Source organism: Mustela nivalis (assembly GCF_964662115.1).
Source record: "Mustela nivalis genome assembly, chromosome: 9".
NCBI lineage: Eukaryota > Metazoa > Chordata > Mammalia > Carnivora > Mustelidae > Mustela > Mustela nivalis.
The window spans coordinates 107,548,270-107,571,729 of record NC_139028.1 but is presented as its reverse complement, the minus strand read 5'-3'; the positions used below and the strand labels follow the sequence as shown (position 1 = coordinate 107,571,729).

The following is a 23,460-nucleotide window of genomic DNA, read 5'->3' as shown; positions in this document are numbered from 1 at the left end:
AACCTGGCGAAACAGTACCAAGTCGCAGGATTATTGCAAAGTTTCCTGGAAATACTGAAAAGGAAGCCCAGTGGGGAGCCCGTGGTACCACGGGTTTGGAAGGGGATAATGCATGGAAGGTGCGGGGTGAGGGGCAGTGCCCCAGGAGCTCCCCCGGCGTGCAGAGAGAAGAGGCACAAGCCAGCAGCCAAGCTAGCATAACCCCTACTTATGATTTTGGCCAGGACGGAGGCTACCAGGCTTGGTCCTCAGCGGAGCCATTCTGCGATCACTCAAGGAGAAAGGGAGGGCCTTGGGGGAGGGGCCGGGAGGCGGCTGCGCGGCCAGCCTGTCGCTCGCTCGGGGATGATGGATAAGCCTACTCCGTGCCTTGTAATTAGCGCTGACTGGCTCTGAAAGTCTCACCGTGGGGAAATGTTCCCCGCTCCTCCGCGGCCAGGAGGCTCTCCTCCAGGATCAGGGCTGGGCGGGATTGGGTGTAAAGTTTGCCCCGACACTCTGGCACCCCCTCCCAGAGGCTGGGATGCACGTGCTTTTGTACACATGTGAGAATGTGAGTGTATGTGCGTATCTGTGACTCTTGTATCAGCGTATGTGTGTACACACTTATATGTACAAAAGTATGTGTGCATTTACATGTCTCTGAGTGCACATGGGTGCCAAGTGGCCGGTCAAAGGCAGGATTAAATGTGCAAGAACTTTCGGCTGGGAGCAGGGGAAGACGCAACTGTCTTCCCTCATCATGCGTCCGGGTTCATCCCACACCAGCCACCTCCACCATGCTGCCCAAGGTGGACCCCAACGAGATCAAAGTTGTATCCCGGAGGTGCACAGGTGGGGAAGTTAGTGACACGTCTGCCCTAGCCTGGGAGATCAGCCCCCTGGGTCTGTCTCCAAAGGACACTGGTGATGACATCGCCAAGGCAACCGGTGACTGGAGATTGGAAGGGTCTGAGGCTGACTGTGAGGCTGACCACTCAGAGAGGCTCAGACTGAAGTGATACCTTCTGCCTTTACCCTGATTATCAAAACCCTCGAGGAACTGCCAAAAGACAGAAAAAAGCAGAAAAGACATGAAGTGCAGTGGAAACGTCACTTTTTTTGATGAGATTGTCAGCATTGCCTGATAAATGCAGCACCAATCTTTAGGCTGAGCACTCTCTGGAACCACTAAAGAGATCTTGGGGACTGCACAGTGTGTGGGCCGCAAGGCAGATGGCCACCACCCTCGTGACATCATAGATGACATCAGCAGTGGTCCGGCGGTCTGCCCCTGGACCTGCAGTTCTAGCTAAGAACTGCAAAGGAAAATATTTTAATAAAGGATCATTTGAAAACAAAACAAAACAAAATGCAAGGAGAGGAATCTGTAAAATGCTTGTCTTTTGTCTGGGTCACTCGAGGCTGGCTTTCTATTTCAAGACGTCACTTGACTGCCCCTCTGAGTTATCTAGGTGGTAGGCAGCCCCTGTCCTGAAGGAGGAAGTACCAGAAGCATCCATGCCTCTCTATACAGGCTGCCCCTCCCTGAGTAGCTATAACAGGGCAGGAGGGAAGAGGTGTTCCAACTCGTGGAAGGTTTTTCTGAAATAAGGGGATTCATATTTCCCTAACATTTCTTCCTAAGACTCAAAATTGCAGAAAGCTTTTGGGATGGATGAGTGGAATTTCAACCCAGGCTTAGCGCAAGGAATATCAGTAGGTTCTCAAAGATGGAACCACCTTGGGGGACCCTGGTTGGCTGAGTCCATGGAGCACGTGACTCTTGATCACAGGATCATTAGTTCAATCCCCACGTTGGGCATGGAGCCCACTTAAAAAAAATAAAATAAAATCTTTAATAAAAATAAATAAATCAGGGACGCCTAGGTGCTCAGTTGGTTAAGCGGCTGCCTTCGGCTCAGGTCATGATCCCAGCATCCTGGGATCGAGTCCCACATCGGGCTTCTTGCTTGGCGGGGAGCCTGCTTCTCTCTCTGCCTCTGCCTGCCACTCTGTCTGCCTGTGCTCACTCTTTCTGACAAATAAATAAATAAAATCTTTAAAAATAAATAAATAAATTAATTAATTAAATAAATAGGGGCAACTGGGTGGCTTAGTCATTAGGTGTCTGCCTTCTACTCAGGTCGTGATCCCAGGATCCTGAGATCGAGCCCTGCATTGGTCTCCCTGCTTGGCGAGAGGCCTGCTTCTCCCTCTCCCACTCCCCGTGCTTGTGTTCCCTCTCTCACTGTGCCTCTCTGTGTCAAATAAATAAATAAAATTTTAAAAAATTAATTAATTAATTAATTAAAATGAGATTACCTCGAGAGAAAGGGCATCTAGGTTTCCAAACACCGGGGTCTACTGTCCACTCCATCATTCATCAACCATGAGACCTTAAAGGAGTAGATTAATTACTTTCTTTTTTAAAATTTATTACTATTTTTTAGTAATCTCTATACCCAATGTGGGGCTCAAACTCACCACCCGGAGATCAAGAGTCACATGCTCTTCCCACTAAGCCAGCCAGGTGCCACTTTGTAACATTAATTGCTTTCTAAGACCACATTTTCATCTACAAAAAGAGGATATAATGGGATTGTGCTTTTATATAGTATGTAAATTTGAGTTAAGCAAACTTGAAAAACTGCAAATCCCCCTAACTTTTTTTAATTTTTAAAGAGTTAATTTTTGTTTTTAAATGTTTATTTATTTATTTTTAAAGATTTTATTTATTTATTTGACAGAGATCACAAGTAGGCAGAGAGGTAGACAGAGAGAGGGGGGGAAGCAGGCTCCCCACTGAGCAGCGAGCCAGAAGCAGGGCTCGATCCCAGGACCCTGGGATCATGACCTGAGCTGAAGGCAGAGGCTTTAACGCACTGAGCCACCCAGGTGCCCCTAATTTTTATTTTTTTTTTTTAAATATTGTATTTATTTACTTGAGAGAGAGAAGGAGAGAGAGAGAGAGCACGAGAGGGGAGAGGGTCAGAGGGAGAAGCAGACTCCCCACTGAGCAGGGAGCCCGATGCGGGACTTGATTCCAGGACTCCAGGACAATGACCTGAGCCAAAGGCAGTTGCTTAACCAACTGACCACCCAGGCACCCAAAGATTTTATTTTTAAGTAATCTCTATATCCAACATGGGGCCTGAACTCATCACCCCAAGATCAAGAGCTACTTGTTCTTCCAACTAAGCCAGCCAGGTGTCCCTTTATAGCTTAACTGCTTTTTTTTTTTTTAATTTTCAATTCAATTAATTAACGTATAGTGTATTACTAGTTTCAGAGGTAGAGTTCAGAGGCTCATCAGTCTTATATAATACCCAGTGCTCCTTACATCAGTTGCCCTCCTAAATGCCCATTACCCAGTTAGCCTCCTACCCCCCATTAACCCTCTGTTTATTTCCTACAGTTAAGAATCTCTTATGGTTTGTCTCCCTCTTTGATTTCATCTTGTTTTATTTTTCCCTCCCTTCCCCACGATCCTTTGTGTCATTTCTTAAATTCCACATATAAAATTAGCTGCTTTCTAAGACTCCATTCTTCATCTACAAAAAAGGGACATAAGGGGTGTGGTACTATGACATATCATGTAGATTTTAAGTAATCTCTACCCCCAACATGGGGCTCCAATGCACAACCCTGAGATCAAGAGTCACATGCTCTTCTGCCCAATCCAGATGAATACCCCCAAAGTCCCTAAATTTTTTTTTTCTGGGTGGTGCTACTCGGGGGACGGCTTAAGATGCAGGTGATCAGGCTGGGGGAAGCCAGGGGCACCCCCGGTGATGCAGGAACAAGAAGGCCGGTGAGCTCGGATGCCGTCTCGTTTTGGAGGCTGGTCAGAAAGTCCTGGGGAATAGCTTTGTGCTTAAGGGTTAGAACCAGGGACCCCCTGCAGGCTCTGGGTCTCCCCAGGAGCATGCACCTGCTGTCACCTGCCCTCACACAGGGGAGACAGGGAGGCACCACCTGAACCAGGGTCTGCTCCAGGAAACCTTCACAACTGGCTCCTGCACCCCCACTCCTGTCTCCCAGCACCGCGCTCAGCTCCAGTAGCAGAGAAGTCCCAGCACGTCCCTCACCCCCAAAGTCCCTAAATTAAAAAAAAAAAAAAAATCACCAAGGTTACATGATTTCAAAATTGGTGAGTTGAGAGGGCCTGCGCACTGCGATCACAGCCATTATCACATTATCCCTTGATAATGGCTATTAATGTTCACATCGTGAGAATGGAACCATTGTTTATGTGTGTCCTAACTTCTGAGAGGGGATGCTAATGACTAATGTGCTGCTTTCATAGTCAGCATTGTCCTTTAAAATATTTTCTGCATTCTAGAATGATATTTTCTCAGAGTTCATTAAGTGCTGTCATGACTGCCAAAAAACACAGTCCAAAATCAATAACTTTGTAATGGAAGTTAGATATGATAAAACACTAGGAAAAAGCCCCAAGAACTGTCGTGACATGTCGAGCAGTTAATTTAGCAGTGCCTGCACCGGGAAACATTAGAGATGTTAGTGTTTAGTAAATAAAGACTAGCATAAAGGCCAAAATATTCTGAAGTGGTTGAAGACTCCTCCCCTCCCTTTTAGAATGATTCTTCTGGAAAATACAGTATCAAGTTACTCAAGTCTTGAACTGCCCGACATCTTCGGTAGCATATCCTTTCCATAAGGTGTGATCTCTCCTTAAACGAAATCATGTAATCCATGAGAAATTCTTCATGTGGGGACCGTGATTGCTGGTCCTAAGGGTTTGCAAAGACTGGGCTGGTTCCGATACAGCACGTGGCTCAGGTCAGAGGTGGTCTGGAATCTGGGCAAAACCTGAAGGTATTCATCTTTAGGAAATTGCAGCTGAAGGAGTATAAGCCATAAACATTACAATGGAAGTTTAAATCCCCATGTTGTCTATGAAAGCATCCCAACCTCATCGGAAATCCTGTGTCCAAAAGGCTACGCAGGACAAAGTTTCAACAGTGACACCATGTGGTGAGAAGGGCTAACTGCGATGGAGCCCCAATCACACTACAGAGTCCTTTGTTAGAATGTCTTCAATCAAACCCATGTGTGGAGGAGGACTGTGTAGGAAGCGGGTCTTTGGAACTAGGTGGGCTGACACGCAGAACTTTGTCTATCCCAGGAGAGGCCGGAAGGATGAGGGTAGGGGTCCTAGATGTATGTCTATGTGTTTATGACCTTCTGTCTTTCTCAGGTGACATGGGTCACTCGTACAAGTGCCAGAACTTGTTGAATATGCCAAGAGAGCAGCAGCAGCAAGAGGAAAACTATATGTAAGCAACTTGAAACTTCACGTGACAATCCTTCCTGAAATTATAAGGATAGAGACACAAAGTCCTTCATTCTTTAAGGAAAATCTCAGAGCAGCAAGTTGCTTGGGAAAGTTGCCAGTAGTTTCTCTACAAGTATGGAAGAACCACTACTGTAGACTGGGAAAATGGCCACAACCATTCATGCTCCTTATATCCACGCCCTTTGCAGGTGACTTTGCAGGTCTCTTCTGAGAAGTGGAGACTTTCCTCTACACTTTGATTCTGAGCTGGTCTGGAATGAGGCAGGCGTGAGGTTGTATTACTTCCTAGCTTCCGACTCGAGACCTTGTGTGCCTCTGCTCACACTCTCAGACTCCCACGGCCTCCACGAGTAAGTGCAGACTAGCCTCCTGGTAGATGAGAGGCCACATGCAGCAGAGCTGGTCAGCGGCTCCATCTCAGCCAAGATCAAAGACACGTGAAAGAAATCTTTGAGCTCAGCAAAGCCAGGCATCCTCAGACCTCCCAGCTAACCCCCCAGCTCACGGCAGTAGGCACATAACTGAGGCCACCTTAAAGCAGGGGGACCCGACACTGACTCCATGACTTATAAATGTGTGTCATTTTCAAGAAACAAAACTTCAGGGCGCTTGTGTGGCCTCAGGGGTTTGGGCATCTGCCTTTGGCTTGGGTCATGATCCCGGGGTCCTGGGATCAAGTCCCACATGGGGCTCCCTGCTCCTCAGGGTGTCTGATTCACCCTCTCCCTCTCCTGATCCCCTTGTTTGTCTGTCAATTAAATAAATAAAATCTTTGGTAAAATAAATAAACAAACCTTAAAAAAGTGACACATGCTCTTTTACATGAAATGCCTCGAGACAGAACTATCTCAATTCTCTCCATTTCCAAACTTAGATTTTCTACTCTTTTCCTGCTACAAGGATGTGGGGACTTATTCATTCAATCATTCAGTTGTTTGTTTGTTTGTTTGTTTACTTCTCTGTGTGTGTGTGTGTGTTTTAGGGTAAGGCACTTTAATAGTTTTGATGGGGACACATGGTGCAGAGCATGAGAAAAATACAGATCAGAGCATGAGAAAAATACAGCTCTGGGCCACCTGGCTGGCTCAGATGGTGAAGGACCCGACTCTGGTTTTGGCTCAGGTCATGATCTCATGGGTCATGGGATCAAGCCCTGCATCGGGCTCTCGCGCGGAGTCTGCCTCAGGTTTTCTCTCTCTGTCCCTACCCCACCTGAATGTGTGTGCACACACATGCTCCCTTTTCTAAAATAAATAAATCTTTTTTATATAAAAAGAAAATAAAATACATATTGGAGGCACCTGGCTGGCTCGGTTGATAGAGCTTGCGACCCTTGACCTCGGGGTTTTGGGTTCCAACACCATGTTGGACATAGAGACTACTTAAAAATTTTGAAAATCTTAAAAAAAAGGGGCACCTGGGTGGCTCATTCGGTTGGGTGTCTGCCTTCGGCTCGGGTCACGATCTCAGGGTCCTGGGATCAATCCCTGCGTCGGGATCCCTGACCAGTGGGGAGTCTGCTTCTCTCTGCCCCTCTTCCTGCTTGAGCTTGATCCCTCTCTAATAAATAAATAAAATCTTAAAAAAAAAACTTTTTAAGAAAAGATTTTGTTTATTTATTTGACAGAGAGAGACACAGTGGGAGAGGGAACAGAAGCAGTGGGAGTGGGGAGCCTGATATGGGGCTTGATCCCAGGACCATGGGATCATGACCTGAGCTGAAGGCAGATGTTTAACGACTGAGCCATCCAGGTGCCCTTAAAAAAAAAAAAAAACCTTAAAAAAAAATCTGATTTAAAGTCTAGTTTGGAAAGAAAGTTAGGAAGCCTGGCCAAAGAAGCTACCCACCAAATTTGAATTCAGACGACGTAGGATCAATTGACAGCCGTGTGACCTTTGGATAGTTACTTAATCTTTCTGAGTTTTAGCTTCCTTATCTCACAAACAGGAATAAAACCTGGCTCTCAGCATGGTGGGGAGGGTCCAAAAAATTGGCAAAGGACCGTGCTCATGGGTCAGAATTACTTTCCACCTCCTGACTCTGCTTGTCCGTATCTCAGGAGGGCACTGAGCACTACCTTCAAGTTAGGATCATCCCAAGTAGGAAGGAATCTTCCTGAATTTAGGAGGTGGCCTTGCTTTCAACAACCTCTCACATACAAATCAGCCCACACAGGAAACAGGGTCCTCCCAGCATCCTGTGCTGGACTTCTGCACATTGAGAGAGAAAGGCGTGCAAAGAGCACCCCCGCACATCAAGTCTGTTGTGATGTGGTGAGCTCCCCGTGCCCACGGAGCTACAAGTCATCTGGGTGACCCTTGTGGGGTTCACAGCCTTGCCTGGGAGACTCAGCTGCAAGGAAGGCCTCTGACCTGGGACCTGCTGTCCTGAGGTTTGGCTCCAGGAATGGCCCACGTGGGAAGCCAGGCCTGCCTCAGTCTGAGAGCAGGAAACAAGAGCAGGGGATGGATATGATGGAGGAAATAAGCTGGGAATACCCCTCATGTCTTCTTTCTGCTTCTCTGAGGAACTTCAGCTGCAACCAGAACATGCATGAACCAGAGTACACTGACCAGTTTGGGCTCCTGGCAACGAATGTGCTTGTTGGTCAGAACCTATCATGGCGCCAGTCCCACCAGCGCTTACTGAAGCTCGCGTCACCTCACGCTGCATTCAGTCCCAGGCCATAGCGAGGGGAACCAGCCTGAAGGGAGAGAGCAGTGAGCCCTGCTGCAGGCCCCAGCTAGCTCAGGTTTTGCACTGCCACCCTCCCCATGCCTCAGTTTCTCCTTGTCACCAGGATATTCCTTAAAAGGGTGGTTGGGGAAGCCAGATTCTCCAGGCAGCTTAAGTCCCTAGCGGGAGGCTGCGGTCATTCAAGGCACATCCTGGAGGCTGATGGCCTTAGGAGATCACGCCCCCTTCAGACACAGCTCAGACAGGACTAGCTTGACCGGAGTTAAGACCCTATGGGCAGGGGCACCTGGGTGGCTCAGTGGGTTAAGCCTCTGCCTTCAGCTCAGGTCATGATCTCAGGGTCCTGGGATCAAGCCCCATGTCGGGTTCTCTGCTCAGCAGGGAGCTTGCTTCCTCCTCCTCTCTCTCTCTGCCTGTCTCTCTGCCTACTTGTGATCTCTGTCTGTCAAATAAATAAAGCCTTTAAAAAAAAAAAAAAAAAGACCCCATGGGCACATCAAGTCTTCCTGCAGGACACGTGCTTGATGGAGCTCCGTGGAGCAGAGCGACATCCAGAAATCTGTCCTCATGTCTGGGTTGACAACACTAACAGCGGGAGGGGAAGGGGGGGTGCTGGTGCGAACATAGTCCGTGGGGGATTAGGGATGGGACCGAGACCAAAACGGGATGAGAAGGCAGACAAAGGGAGAGAGGGAGGTAGAAGGGCCAAAGTTGGAGGGAACATCGGTGAGTCGAAGGGCAGAAGCTAGAAATGAGAACACACTGAGACACCTTCAGAGATGAAAAGAACACACAGGCGGCACCTGGCTGGCTCAGTCAGAATGTGCGACTCTTGATCCTGGGGTTGTGAGTTCGAGCCCCATGTTGGGTGTAGAGATTACAGAAAAAAAAAAAAAAAAACCTTTAAAAAATACTAAAATAAAACCTATCTTCCTATTTGTGCCATCAAGCTGTAGGCTGTGAAGGCAGGAAGTGGGGTTAAGTCCTCTTTGCTCTTCTGCTGCTGGCATCATGCCCATGGCAACCCTAGGCACGCAGTGAACAAATCAATCAGGTATTTAAGCCAGATTTTTCAGACAGAAGGGCAGAGAGAGAGAAGAGTGTGGCTCTGAACTTCAGAGTCAAACACATGCTTTCACGTCCCCGTTCTGCCATTTCCCAACTGTGCGACTTTGAGCAAGACTTCCCCTCGCCGAGTTTTCCACGTGACGCTGAGGCAAGGAGTAAAGGTCTGCAGGGCTCGTGGCAGGCTGTCTGTGTAAGCTCCTGACATTAATGCCTGCTGTTACGGTCATAGTCGTCGCGGACAAGGGACATAGGGACTGCAGTGAATGCACGGCCCTGGGACCCCTGGGTGGTTCCGTCAGTTAGGCATCTGACTCTTGGTTTCGCTCAGGTCATGATCTTAGGGTCGTGAGATGGAGCCCTGCAATGGGCTCCGTGGCAGGGAGACAACTCTAGATTCTCTTTCCTTCTGTCCTTGCCTCTTCCCCACTCACACATGCGAGATTTCTCTAACAACAACAACAACAAAAAAAGCAGGGCACGATAGCCTCCGATTAATGACCTCATCTGTAACGTTGTAGTGCCTTTCCATCCTAACTCTAGGTCCAGTCAAGTGAGCTGCTCTGGCTGATGGGACAAAGGTATAAATTTGATGCAAGCGAAGGTATGGAAAACACTGCTCCTTTCTGGGGCATCTGGGTGGCTTAGTCAGTTGAATGCCTGCCTTCGGCTTGAGTCATGATCCTGGGGTCCTGGGATTGAGCCCTGCATAGGGCTCCCTACTCAGCGGGGAGCCTACTTATCCTTCTCCCTCGGCCTGCCATAATCCCTGCTTGTGTGCACTCTCTCTCTGTCAAATAAATAAGTAAATAAAATCTTGGGGACAGCTTCTTTCTGAGGCCTTTCTTGGACCTCTGCCATTGCAGGGTAGCCTGCTGGCAGGATGCAGGAGTCATGCAGAGGTCAGCCAAGGTGTCCCAGTTGAGGCCATTATACATCAGCCAACCCCCAACTATTACAGATGCACGAGGAAGCCCAGGGAAGGTCAGCCAGGTCGAACCAGGTCAGCAAGACCACTCAGCCAATGGTTGCTATTTGAAGCCACTAAATTGAGAGTGACTTGTTACACAGCAATACTAGCTTTTACAGGGGCCATGGTTGTTCCCGTCCTCTAAAACTGAAAGGTAAGCAAGAGAGGAAGTCATGGTCTGCCAGGTTTTATTTGTAGAGTCTGGTGAACTTGAATCAGAGGAAGCTGTGGAAAGTACTTTGGGGAGCCACAGGGAAGGGATGACAGAAGTAGGTCCCTTCACCAGACCCCGAGTGAGCCCTTCACGTGAAGAGCGGGAGACACCTAGAGCGGGAGGTGGCCGTGGGGCCAGTCCAGGCAGGGCTGCCCCTGGGAGAGCGAGGCTGGAGGGGGGACAGCTTGCCTTAGCCTGGTGCCCTGCGGGTCTCAGACCCGGGGGTCATACACCCGCCCCATGAAGACAGGGAACCTGTGCCGCTGGTCCCAGAGCAGGAAGATGAAGGGCTGCTGTACTTCGAAGACCAGCAAATTACGGGCCACAGAAATCACCGAGGCTGCCGCCGCCTCCACCCCAGACTCTGTGAGCTCCAGCGTGGCCTGGTGCTGCATCGCGGAAACCTGAAGATCCATGTCCTCAGTCAGCCCGCACAGGTTGAGGTCGTAAAGAAAGTCAAAGAAATCTAGATCATAACCAAGACAAAAACAAAGAGTTAAAGAGCAGCAGGAGGGGTGCCTGCCTGGCTCAGTCGGTGGAGCCTGTGACTCTTGATCTCAGGGTTGTGAGTTCGAGCCCCATGCTGGGTGTAGAGATTACTTTAAAAGAAAAAGGAAAAGACAGATTAACATGAAAGCCTCAGCTACTGGAGACATCTGTCCTAAATCTTTGGAATTGGTCCCAGGTCCAAGTTTTCTCTTTGTCCTCCTCCCCTGCTTGTCACGTTATATATTGTGCCTTCTGGTAAGAGTTCGTGGGATCCTCTATCAGTGGGCCCATTTTTATTCCCACCACCACCTTCTCTGACAAGGTGAGAGGCCTTGCCCCACCTGCCAAAGAACCCTGAGAAATGATGTCCTTGTTTCCAAGGACCCCAGAAGTGAGGTCATATATCAGAAAGAGGTCATGTTTTATCAAATGAGGTCATATACAAAGATGTAATGTCATATACTAGGAAACCAGTTCACCCATCAGAGAGTCAAGTTCTATCACAGAAAATAAAATGCTACATCTGGACATGAGGTCAAGATCAGGAAGTGAGGCCAAAGGTTAGATAACAGAGTGTTGCCTCCTCCAAACTCAGAAGGGTCCAGAATGTATCATCCAGACAGCTTCTTGCGTAGCCCACGAAATGGTTGAGTGTTATGAATGGTCCTGGGGAAGGAGTGTCTATGACTCATCCTGGTCACCTGTCCCAGTGTCTTTGTCACAATGAACCACGGTAGAAACAGTCGAGCTGGAGACCTGGGCTGGTGTTCTTGCTCGCTTCTAACCAGCCCGGGGGACCTTGGGTAAGTCAGGTAAATTTCAAGTCTCACTTTCCTCAACGATCCAATGGGATAACAGCTCCTTCCCCTGTAACTCACGGACTGAGGCATGACCTGACAGGACTGAGGCATGACCTGACATTACGGGTGTATACAATACTCTAGAGAGGGCTAAACCACGCTTTAAGAACAGCCCCACCCCACCCCACCCAACAGCCGAGGAGCAATCCTGAGCTGCCAGGGCTCACTCAGTTTCTCCATGATGGTCAGCATGTCCTGGTTGCTCTTCACTTTGATGCGGGGCAGCGTCAGGAGGGTGGGCTGGAACTTGCTCATCTCCAGCTTCTTCATGATGGCCTTGAAGACAGCAGTGTTGAGAGCCTTCTCCAGGTCTTCAAGACGGTGTTTTATGCTCTGAGGCATCAGGATCACCAAGCTCAGGTTGTGGGAGAGCTGCAGCTGCCCCACCTGGAGAACAAGAGACACACCTTATCCGTCTTCTCCTGGATCCCACCCCCTAAGTCCCAAGGCTTATCTTCTGTCTGCTGCCACCGTTCATGCTATCGCAACAAGCCACAGCTGGACCAGGGCTCCCAAGCTTTATGACAAAATGAGGAAGGCAGCTGGGTGGACAGTGCTGGTCTAATCCCATGCACATGAGATATGGAGGAAGGAGTATGGCTTTCTGATCACACAGGCCGAGGATGGCACCCTGACTCTACTTCTGACTAGCTAGGTAATACAGGCAAGTGATTGACTCTATCTGTCAATCTGTCTATCTCCTGTTCCTTCCCCTTCCAGTGTGCTGTGTATCAAGTGTGGAACAGGCAGGGGCACCTGGGTAGCTCAGTTGGTTGAGCGTCTGCTTTCGGCTCAGGTCGTGATCCCAGGGTCCTGGGATCAAGCCCCACATTGGGATCCCTGCTCAGCAGGGAGCCTGTTCCTCCCTCTCCCTCTGCCCTTCTCACAACTTATGCTCCTGCTCTCTTTCTCTCTCTCAAGTAAATAAATAAAATCTTTAAAAAAAAAAAGATTTTATTTTTAAGTAATCTCTACACCCAATGTGGAGTTTCGAACCTACAATGCCAAGATCAAGAGTCGCATGGTCTACCAACCAAGTTCTCCAGGGGCCCTGGTGCTTTTAAAGACTTTTTTAAAAAAGATTTTATTTATTTATTTGACAGACAGAGATCATAAGTAGGCAGAGAGAGAAGGAGAAGAAGGCTCCCTGCCAAGCAGAGAGCCCGATATGGGGCTCGATCCCAGGACCCCAGGACCACGACCCGAGCTGAAGGCAGGCTTTAACCCACTGAGCCACCCAGATGCCTCCTTTTAAAGACTTGATGGCTCTTTGCAGCCTACAAGATTAAGTATAAATGTCTTAGTGTAGCATTTGTGATTGTGGACAAGCCAATCCTAGCCTACCTTTCAAGCTTGCCATTAAAAGGACTTCCAACTGGTGGTCAGACAAAAGTATGACACAGGTACAGGACCCATGGGTCTAATATATATGGGTTCTCAGTTTGCCCCAGTGGATACTTGACAATGTCTAGAAACTTTCTGGTTGTCACAACTGGAGGAGAGGGGACTCAATAGGGCTGCTGTTATCTAGTGGACAGAAGATAGGGATGAGGGGCCCCTGGGTGGCTGCGTGGGTTAAGCCTCTGCCTTTCGCTCAGGTCATGATCTCAGGGTCCTGGGATCAAGCCCCGCATCGGGCTCTCTGCTCAGTGGGGAGCCTGCTTCTCCCTCTCTCTCTGCCGGCCTCTCTGCCTACTTGTGATCCCTCTCTCTGTCAAATAAATAAATAAAATCTTAAAAAAAAAAAAAAAGAAAAAGAAAACAAGGATGATGCTAAGTCCTGCACGATGCCCAGCAATCGTCCTCCTAACAAAGAATAATCTAATCCAAAATGTCAACAGGGCCAACAGGTCCTGTGCACTGACCTTGAATCTCGGGCCAAAAGGTTACCATGTTGTGGTCTTGACTTTTCCAGCCGGTAACCCGGCCATACCGGAGTTGGTAAGTCTAACCTCCTTGGTTGGGTAAATGCTCTTAAGTCCCAGAAAGATTCAGAATTAAGTACAGGTATGAGAAAGTAAACCAACTAACTCCATAGTATTTTTCTTTTTTTTTTAATTCCCTTTTTGAGAGAGAGTGAGCTTGAGAGCATGAGCAGGGGGAGGGGCAGAGGGAGAGGGAGAAGCACACTCCCCACGGAGCAGGGAGCTCGATCCGGGGCTCCATCCCAGGACCCTGCGGTCATGACCTGAGCCGAAAAGGCAGATGTGTAACTGACTGAGCCCCCCAGATGTCCCCCAACTCCATGGCATTAACATCAGGGTACACTGAGGGTAATCTGTGTGTCTTATTCAAATAGTGCCTATAATTTTTTAAGAGAAGTCAGACATACTAGTTTTATGCTTTGAAGCGAAAAGGTATAGGATAATTAAATGGGAGAAGGATATTGAGATGCTGGTGGACAGCTTATCTACCCTTCGAATTTAATTTTTATTTCGCAGTGGCCTTTGAGGCTGGGAAGATATGGCCAAGCAGGGCTGTCATTCATCTCTGATGGGTAGCTGACATGCTTCAAAAGAAAATCAAGTACATTAAACTTACCCATGCCATTCTGGTTCTGCTAGTTAGGAGTGGTCAACTACCAGATAGGCAGAGATGGGTGGGTGGAAAGGTGCGTGAAGGATTCTTTTTTTTTTTTTTTTTTAGATTTTATTTATTTATTTCATAGAGAGAAATCACAAGTAGGCAGAGAGGCAGGTAGAGAGAGAGAGGGAAGCAGGCTCCCTGCGGAGCAGAGAGCCCGATGCGGGGCTCGATCCCAGGACCCTGAGATCATGACCTGAGCCAAAGGCAGGGGCTTAACCCACTGAGCCACCCAGGCGCCCCTGCGTGAAGGATTCAGAACGGTCAGAGGTAACCTTTTCTCTGAAGCCTTCCTGGGCACCCCTAAGTGGGTTGTACCCTTCACCACCGTCCAGTGACTTCATTCATTTATTCAGCAAACCTATAATGAGTACTTATTACATGTGGTATTGTTCTGGGCCCCCAGGGATAGGAAACAAGGCAGGTGAGGTTTCGGTTCCTCGGGGAGAGACAATATCTCAGGGAGACAAACAATACTGTGATAAAATAAGCAAATAAACAACCTAATTTCCGATGAAGAGAAGTACCATGAATATAATCAAACAGGGCAATGTTTCAGAGTGAGGCAGGGGCCACTTTAAGAAACAGGAAGTTCTCGGGGCTCCTGGGTGGCTCAGTGGGTTAAGCTTCTGCCTTTTGGCTCAGGTCCTGGGTCCTGGGATCGACGGCATCGGGCTCTCTGCTCATCAGGGAGCCTGCTTCCCCCCACTCCCCTCTCCCTGCCTCTTTGCCTACTTGTGATCTCCCTCTCTGTGTCAAATAAATAAATAAAATCTTAAAAAAAAAAAAAGAAGAAGAAGAAGTAGGAAGTTCTCGCCATAGAGGTGACCTTTGGCGTGACACTCAGGAGTGCAGAAGGAACAAGTTACGTGACAATATGAGTGAGAAAGGGTCCAGGCGGAGGGAAAAGTTAGGGAAATCTCCCTCCCAAGGTGGACCAAGCCTGGCACTACATCACTGGGTATTCTCCCAATGTTTTCTATCTCCTAAATCTGTGTCTTGCTGTCCTAACAAGGCAGAAATATCTAGATATATCTAGAAATAACTAAAATCTTCTGGGATCCACAGTCAATCTTCCCTCCCTCCCCATCTGCTGAAATTTTACTGCTCCATTTCTGCAAAGGAACGTAAGTCATTTACCAAGTGTACACGCGTCCACACCTACCACATACATGCACACACGTCTACACCTTCCCAGATGTGGGTACACCCACGCATGCATGCGTTACAGGGGCACACAGACACACAGGACTTGCCAAGCCGCCAGGGGTTCCTGGTGGGTTGACGGGAAAGAGATACAGATGAACAGACTCACTTCTGGCCGTTCGACGCAGTAGAGATTAAGAAATTTAGAATCCTGCTCTCCAGCCTAAAATAAACAATGCCTGCCTCGGCCAAGCTAGAGAGGGGAGAAGCACAAAAGACAGGGTAGAAATACAGATGGAAGGAGTAGACATGATGAATTCGTAAGGGTGTAGTACTCCAAAGCGATGGGGCCGTAGCAGGAAAGACATCAGGACGCGCCAGAGGCTCTGAGACAAGAGTGGGAAGGGGCGAGAACATACCCTGGCCTTCAAGGTCGGGTCATTGAAATGGGCCACGGGGTATTTCTTGCTGTTCATCATCGACGCTTTTATCACAGAGGATTTGAGGTAAAAGGGTTCCATCGAGGTTCTTTTTGGATCAAATGTTGTCTTCCACTTGGCTAGAGGGAAGGAGAGAGAGGGCCACTCTCATGCCGGTGAGAAAGGATGGAGACGATTGAAAAGCCCCGTTAGAAGGGGGTGGGCCGGGCTCGGTGGGATCCAGGTGTAGAATTCGGGGTTGGGTGGGCTTTGAAGCCAGGAGAGAAAGGACTCCGGATGGAAAGACTACTGGGTCCAGGGCTCCCTTACCACTCAGGTAGACGGCATTGAGGAGGACAAGGCGGGTGTCAGAGGGCAGACTTTCCAGCAGCCGTGTGATCTTGTGGTTGGTCTTCTCTGCTACCCAGGCATTGATGAGTTCCGTGTTGCTATCACTGTCATTTCCCAGGACTCTGGGGCTGCTGCCATACAGGCTCTGAGAGGCATTCACAAAGCCGTCCCGTAGGACCAGGTCTGGGGGCAGGGAGCAGGTGGAGAGAGGGAAGCATGAGTCCCCCAGACATTCTCTCCCTTCTAAGAGGATGGGAGGGAGCGTGTTTCCTACTGCTTTCAGCTCACTGCAGGTTGGAGCCAGGGTCCAGCCCACTCCTCTTACAGATACCGCAACTAAGCCCCGAGAAAGCAAGCCCTGGACTTAGGGCAGGACCCCTCCTAGGCCTTGGCTGTCTCTCCTTGCAGTGCACCTGTGGCTTGGCGAAACAACTCAGATACTAACTCCCATCTGCCAGTGTTTTCCCTTGTTTCTTCCCTTAATTCAGCAGGGAACCCACTCTGCTTCCTGGCCTCAGTGGAAGCTCATGGAAAGACTTTCTGGCTTTTGTTCTCCAAAGGTCAAGTCCACTAAAGAAAACAGTGTTTGAAAGAAATTTTTCCTGGACTGCCCAGATAATATCGAATGCAGTTGTATTCTCTAGCAATCTAGCAAGACAGAGGATTAAGTTGAATTCTAGCAAATAAGTAAACGCACTGTTTCTTGATCACCTCCGACACAGCTTTTTTCCCATCTCTAAAAGAGGGTATTTTTAAAAAATTTTTTATTTATTATAAACATATAATATATTTTTATCCCCAGGGGTACAGGTCTGTGAATCGCCAGGTTTACACTCTTCACAGCACTCACCATAGCACATACCCTCCCCAATGTCCATAATCCCACCCCCCTCTGCCGACCCCCCTCCCCCCAGCAACGCTCAGTTTGTTTTGTGAGATTAAGAGTCACTTATGGTTTGTCTCCCTCCCAATCCCATCTTGTTTCATTGATTCTTCTCCCACCCCCTTAACCCCCCATGTTGCATCTCCACTTAAGAGGGTATTTTTTTTAAGAGAACCAGGCTGGTGGGTTTTTTGTTCCTCCCCCTCCTCCTCCTCCTCCTCCTTCTTCCTCCCTATGTTTTCTGGTTTGCTTTTTGTTTGTTTTTTAAGATTTTATTTATTTATTTGTCAGAAAGAGAGAAAGCACAAGCAGGTGGAGAAGCAGGCAGAGGGAGAAGCAGGCTCCCTGCTGAGCAGAGAGCCCTATGTGGGGCTCCATCCCAGCACCCTGGGATCATGACCTGAGCCGAAGGCAGCCGCTTGACTGACTGAGCGACTCAGCCGTCCCTGTCTTCTGTTTTCTACAATGAATGATATTGATTTTGTAGTTGAAAAAAAAAAACAGAAATTTTTTTTTCCTTGGTGGGGGCAGGGACACCTGGGTGGCTCAGTTGGTTTCATGTCTTCCTTTTGCTCAGGTCATGATCCCAGGGTCCTGAGATGGAGCCCCACATTGGGCTCCCTGCTTCTCCATCTGCCCGCCGCTCCCCCTACTTATGCTCTCTGACAAATAAAATCTTTTAAAAATAAATAAAATAAATAAATTAAATAAATAAATAAAATAAATAAAATAAAGAGGGAGCAGACGAGATCTTTAGCTTTCAAACCTTTTTAAGGAGCAGAACTGTTCTGAAAGAATCATGTCTGAAGCCCACGGTTAAAAGGGCTCTGGTTGAGGCTGGGTGAGGGCTCAGAGCCCACCTGGCTCTATCTGCTTCCCACAGGAAGTGGTTCCCCCACACCCACTCGGCCTCCCCGATGCCCCTCGGCTCCCATCATGACTCCTGAAGCTGCTCAGCAGAACCCCAGGGCTCTGGGGAAGAAAATTTGAAAATACCTGTATCAGATCATTTTGGAAGCTTGTTAAGTCTTATTATATCTTAATAATGTAATATATGTAAATGACCAGAAATTCAAAGAACACAAAAGTACAAAAACTAGAAGCCTCAAGATTCCTCTGAGCCAGGTTAACAAAACACTGTTTATCTTGAGCTCTCTGGTTCTACTGATGAATGAAAGCAGAAGGACATTTTTATTTTAACAAGCGCTGATGAATGGAAAGGACTTGCCCAAGGTCTGGGCCCTCCTGCTCTCCCTGAGACAAAGGACGTTCCTGCTGAGGCCCTTACCTGTTCTGCAGTCCATCCTTGATGTCCTAGCTCTAACTGCCCTCTGTCCTCTTTCCCCTCTTTCTGAGGCATCGGGTCCTCCTCAGAGTCCTCTCAAAGTCCTGCTGGGCAGCCGCTGGCCTTTTCCGGGGTGCTCACCTGGGCTGTGGAAGATCTGAGAGACTGCGGTGAAGCCTTTGGATGTGAAAGCCTTCAGGGCCTGGTGGACACAGGAGAAGTCCTCGGGGTAGGAGAGGAGGCTCTCCAGGTTTCTCTTGGTGCTGTTCCCAGCCCCTGCAACAAAGGGCAGAAATGAGGAAAAATTGCAGGGTGGGAGGGGGTTGGAGGACTGGGCGTGACACCCATCATTAGGACAAGGATTGAGGGACCAGGCTGGCCTGGGTCAGGGCAGTGGGGTTATTTCCTGCTGTGGAGGGGATCACCAATCATCAGAGCGGGGACGACTATTTCTGAAGACAATCCTGAGGTCAGAACGAAAGCAGTGGGGAACGATGATGAATCATCGTTCATCGATGATGAATCGTTTCCCAGGACTTCGAATCCTCTCTGTTTTCTACCCAATTTCAACCCCAAACTTCTACCCAGTTTCATCCCAGAAAGCCTAGTCCAATCACTGCCTGTTTCACACGATGGTTGAGTTGGTTTGGGTTTACACAGGTTTGCACTGCGGGCAGGGACACTAGCTCACTGTTAAGGGGAGAAATCAGAGGATCACAAAAGAGCATGGAGAGTCAATACCCCTTGAGTTATTCATTTTCAAATATCTATTGTGCCCATTTTCCCTGTGGTAACAGAAACAACTCCCAGAGCACTTACTTGGTTCCAGGCATCACAAGTGATCCTCCCCTATGAGCTCACTGTATCTTCACAATACTTCCCTTTCACAGAAGGGTAATTACTCTCCCTATTTACAGATGAGGAAACTGAGGTTTAAGAGCATCAGTGATCTGCTCTACTCAGGATCCCAGAGTTAAGTGGAGAAGGGAGACAAGATTCGAGCCATACAGTCTAGGCAATAAAGAAATCTGCCCGGCGCCTGGGTGGCTCAGTGGGTTAAGCTGCTGCCTTCGGCTCAGGTCATGATCTCAGGGTCCTGGGATCGAGTCCCGCATCGGGCTCTCTGCTCAGCAGGGAGCCTGTTTCCTCCTCTCTCTCTCTCTGCCTGCCTCTATGCCTACTTGTGATCTCTGTCTGTCAAATAAATAAATAAAGTCTTTAAAAAAAAAAAAAAGAAATCTGCCGAAGTCAATCCACTGCAACGTGCCTCCCAGGGGACACCTCGCAGTTTTGGGGGTTCCTAACTGGAGAGTGTAGGTAGAGCTTTATGCCATGGGAACATCTCTCAGGAAGAGGGAAGACAGGGGATTAACATTTTTTGACCTCCCTCTAAGCCAGGCTCTAAACGCTCTTCTTTCTTTCTTTCTTTCTTTTTTCCTTCCTTCCTTTCTTCTTAAGCATTTTATTTATTTATTGCGAGAGAGATCACAAGTAGGCAGAGAGGCAGGTGGGGGGCGGGAGGGTTGGGAAGTAGGCTCCCTGGTGAGCAGAGAGCCTGATGTGGGGCTCGATCCCAGGACGCCGAGATCATGATCTGAGCCGAAGGTAGAGGTTTAAACCACTAAGCCACCCAGGCGCCCTTAGTTTCTTTTTTGAAATATAACCACTTCCATTTCGCTCACACCTGAGGACTCAGGCTCAGAGATGTTAAGTAACCTGCCAAGGTCACACAGCCAGTAGGCAGCATTAGTAGGACTTTACTCTCTGTCTATCGTTCATGGTTTCATCTTCCTTGCTGCTGTACCCTGACACACGGCTAAGGACTTCAACCCTGTTTTATATGTTCCTGCGTAGTCCATGGGGTTTTGTAAGCAAGAGAGCCTGTTCAATCACTGTTAAGTGAAGGAATAAATGAATGCTCACCTCCCCCACCCAAAGTAGCCCAGGTTTATGGCCTTCCCCCCAAGGCATGGCTTTGTAGGCACCTGGGTTGGGGACCCTCATGGGAGGATCCAACATACAACTGGGAGAGAACTTAGGTTCTTACCAAGCAGGACCTGGGTTAGAAGGCTGGCAATGCTGAATGGAGAAAAGGCCATGTTGGTCTCTGCCTTCTTCGTCGCTGAGAAGGCATGGTAGAGCTTCACAGAGAAGTCTATCAAAGCCTCCCTCAACTCAGACTCTGCCCAAGGAGTCTCCAACTCAGAGCAGGAAGTGACAGGCTCTGGGCAGAGGGGCACAGTAGTGGGCTGGATGGGTTGAACAGTGGACTGGATGAAGGGCTCAGTGGTGGCTGTAAGAGTGGTATTGGCTGTTACGATGGTTGAGTTGGTTGGCGACAAGGAGGAAGAGCCCATGGCGTGTTCGGTGGGTGGATTCTTGGTGATCTCTCCCTCTAAGATCTGTCCTGCGCTTTCCTCTCGCCAGCTCTCTGCCGTGGAGCTGGGGCTAGTAACATTCGGATTTGAGGAGGCTCTAACCTGTGATTCAAGAAACTGAGTTTCATTTTTCCTACCATGAAGCACAGTCAAAAACTCTCAAAGCAGGAAGGGAAGGTGAGGATGTGGAAAAAATCCTGTACCAGAGACTGATTCCTGGGAAAGCCTGGTGGGCAAGGGACCTGCCCTGAAGCTGCCACCCACTAGTTCCTCTGAAGAAGGGGCAATGCAGGAGCCAATGTGGGTTGAGGCAGAGGTAAGGGGTGGGCAGGGACTCTGTTATCACTGAGGAATTGCTGCCATAAGAGCAGCTGCTTCCCAGACTTGGGAGCTGAGAGTCCATTGCCATTTATTTGTGTTCTTGCAATTTCTTTAAGTGTCTGCCTATCTTGGCTCACCTGCCAGGCCAGCAGAGAGATTTGAGCTTCTGACCCCTGCATGAGAACAGTGGTTTTTCCAACTGTGGGTGGCAAGCCATTAGAGGAAACCATCAGCATTCTGGAAGGAAGGAAGGAAAGAAGGAAGGAAGGAAGAGAAGGAAGGGAGGGTGAGTCAGAAGGGGATGGGAGTAAGGAAGGAAAAAGAAATAGTATAGACCAGTGGCTTTCAATCAGAGACAATTTTAATCCCTGGAGACTTTTGGCAATGCCTGGAGGCATTTTTGGTTATCACAGGAAAGGGAAGGGAATTGGGGGTAGGGCAGAGATGTTAATGGCATCTAGTGGGGAGAAACCGGAGTAGGGCAAAACATCCTACAATGCACAGGATAGCCCCTCATAATGAATTTTCCACCCCCCAAATGTCATGGTTTCTGGGTTGAGAAAACGTGTTCTCCCATTTCACTGATAAAAGAAACCAATGCTGAGGTAGTAACAAGCTCAGGGTTACCCAGAAGCTGCTTGTCTGACTGTGATTCTAGATCCCTCGCTAACCACGGTAGCACCTACAGATTCTCTAAGGGCACTCCCCAGGCCAACTTACCCTCAACAGATAGCCAAAGCAGGAGTCCACCTCCCCCCCCCCCCCCACTCCCAAACTCCCAAGCCGATGGGACCTCTCACTGGGATCCTCCCCCAACCCTCCACGCAGACCCAGGAGTCAGCTGCCTTTCCTGGCGTTTTGACAGGTGCAGCCAGGGCCCCACCGCACAGCTCAGCTGCAACCCCTTGCTCTTGGATCACAGAATGCTGTCCATCTCCTGGCTCTCTCTGGCCCTTCCGCCTCATTCTCCACTTTATAAACCAATACAGGTAGGTTCGGAGAATCGACTTGCTCAAGGCCACCCTAACTGCTGGGCAGCGGGCCGGGATTAGAACCCGGCTCTTGCCTCGCTCTCTCTGAACCCCGGTGCAAGGACCACACTTGCTGATCCCAAGAGGCGCTCTCCTCATTCTCCGGGCCCACAACGGTTAATCCTCAGCCCCCCTCAGAGGGGCCACTCACCCCAGCCAGCAGCAACAGCAGCAGGAGGGTCAGCGTGGTCAGCCTGGAGGCCATCTGGGCGGCGGCGTGAGCCCGGACCTGCGGAGCCAGCCGGCTACGTTGTCAGCGCCGAGCCCTGGGGTCCTGGGGGCCTCCACTTGACTCCCCGGTCTCCAGCCACCACGCTGAGCCCGCCCCCATTCCATTCCGGGACTTAGCCCCCAAGCACGAATTCCCTCCTCCTCCCGCTCCCCCGCCCACCTTCTCCCAGGCTCCTCCCCCTATTTTGTTTTCCCCGAACTGCTTCCCTTTCCCGGCACCCGCTGGCCCTTCCTTCCCCCTCTCAAGCCCGGGTCCTCCATACATCTGTTCCACCCCGAGAGTCCTGCTTCAGTCTAACAATGACGACCAGAGGCAGCCGGGGCAGGGGAGGTCCCGAGGGGGCTGGGCACCACAGCTCGGGCGGGGGCGCCCAGGGAAGAGGGGCACGTGGGGGCGGAGGGTAGGACAGAAGTCTTCGGTGGAAGCAAGACTGGAGAAACTTCAGAGATAAGAAAGGGGGGCAGGAAACTCGGGAAAGGAGAAGATCAGGACACCCCGCTCCCAAAGCCCCCACCCCCACCAGATCACCAAACCTGCTCCAAACTCCCGGTGGCTGGACAGCTTCAGCGCCGACTGCGCGGACAGTCCCACAGGGTCAAGGAGGTGGGGTGTGCGGTGGGGTCGCTCTTGGCTATTGGCTGGCCCGGGACACTGCCCGGTTACAAATTAAGGATGATTGATCGCTGATGTGAATTCCCGTAAATGAGGATGGGCCGGACCCCTCCGTCGGGCCTTTGTGGGCCGGGCCTGAATTCAGCCCGAGCCCCTCGGCAGGCAGCCGAGGGTGGGGAAGCTTGGGTAGAACGTCTCAGCTCCAAGGAACCGAAGCTCCTCTTCCGTCGTCGTGGGTTCTGATAAAAACTGCGGAGACCCAAAATGTGCTCTGTAGGTGACAAGCAGCCGACTTTTCGGGAATTGCTCTGCTCAGCTAATCCTCAAAGTGACCCTTTAGAAACAGGTCCCATTGCGCCCATTTGATAGTTTAAAAACCTGGGCCTTAAAGCAGTTAAACGTCTGGTGGGTGATCACCCTCCCTTGGAAAACAGCCGGGACTGGGACCTAAATGGCCTGGAGTCCTAACCTCCACCCCCCTCTCCACTGCGCTGTGTGGGTGTTCTGTTTCTCCTGTCGGAGACTCCCAGCCAGTAGTCACCCCTTTGTGAAGCAGACAGCCTCTGAGATACCCAGCCCAGCAAGCTTTCCCCTTCATGTGAAAAGCCCGCAGCTGGGGCA

At 49.6% G+C, this 23,460-nt stretch overlaps 1 protein-coding gene and 1 pseudogene across 3 annotated transcripts; one reads left to right on the top strand and one right to left on the bottom strand.

The window, feature by feature from the left end:
* The first annotated feature begins 779 nt into the window (after positions 1-779).
* Positions 780-1,295, top strand: LOC309841306 (large ribosomal subunit protein uL11 pseudogene; annotated as a pseudogene). Its single transcript has one exon. The product of its transcript is annotated as a large ribosomal subunit protein uL11 pseudogene (transcript).
* An 8,911-nt stretch (positions 1,296-10,206) lies between these two features.
* Positions 10,207-23,259, bottom strand: SERPING1 (serpin family G member 1). Of its 2 annotated transcripts, XM_082747727.1 has the most exons (8): positions 22,761-23,259; positions 22,147-22,224; positions 20,313-20,745; positions 18,407-18,541; positions 16,077-16,280; positions 15,747-15,886; positions 11,766-11,985; positions 10,207-10,715 (listed from the first exon to the last, which is right to left on the bottom strand). In XM_082747727.1, the coding sequence occupies exons 2-8, from the start codon at positions 22,198-22,200 to the stop codon at positions 10,462-10,464; spliced, it is 1,440 nt and encodes a 479-aa protein (XP_082603853.1). In that variant the 5' UTR covers positions 22,201-22,224; positions 22,761-23,259; the 3' UTR covers positions 10,207-10,461. The 2 variants fall into 2 exon arrangements, with proteins under 2 accessions (XP_082603853.1, XP_082603852.1); XM_082747726.1 differs by lacking the exon at positions 22,761-23,259 and having other exon boundaries at positions 22,147-22,389.
* Between the last annotated feature and the right edge of the window lie 201 nt (positions 23,260-23,460).

Excerpts from the sequence above, each read along its gene's own strand:
- SERPING1 (XM_082747727.1), bottom strand. The coding sequence starts at position 22,200 with ATGGCCTCCAGGCTGACCACGCTGACCCTCCTGCTGCTGTTGCTGCTG. Across the intron at positions 20,746-22,146 it reads TGCTGTTGCTGCTGGCTGGG|GTTAGAGCCTCCTCAAATCC; the intron begins GTGAGTGGCCCC and ends CTTGAATCACAG. Across the intron at positions 16,281-18,406 it reads TCAGATCTTCCACAGCCCAG|ACCTGGTCCTACGGGACGGC; the intron begins GTGAGCACCCCG and ends CCCTGCCCCCAG.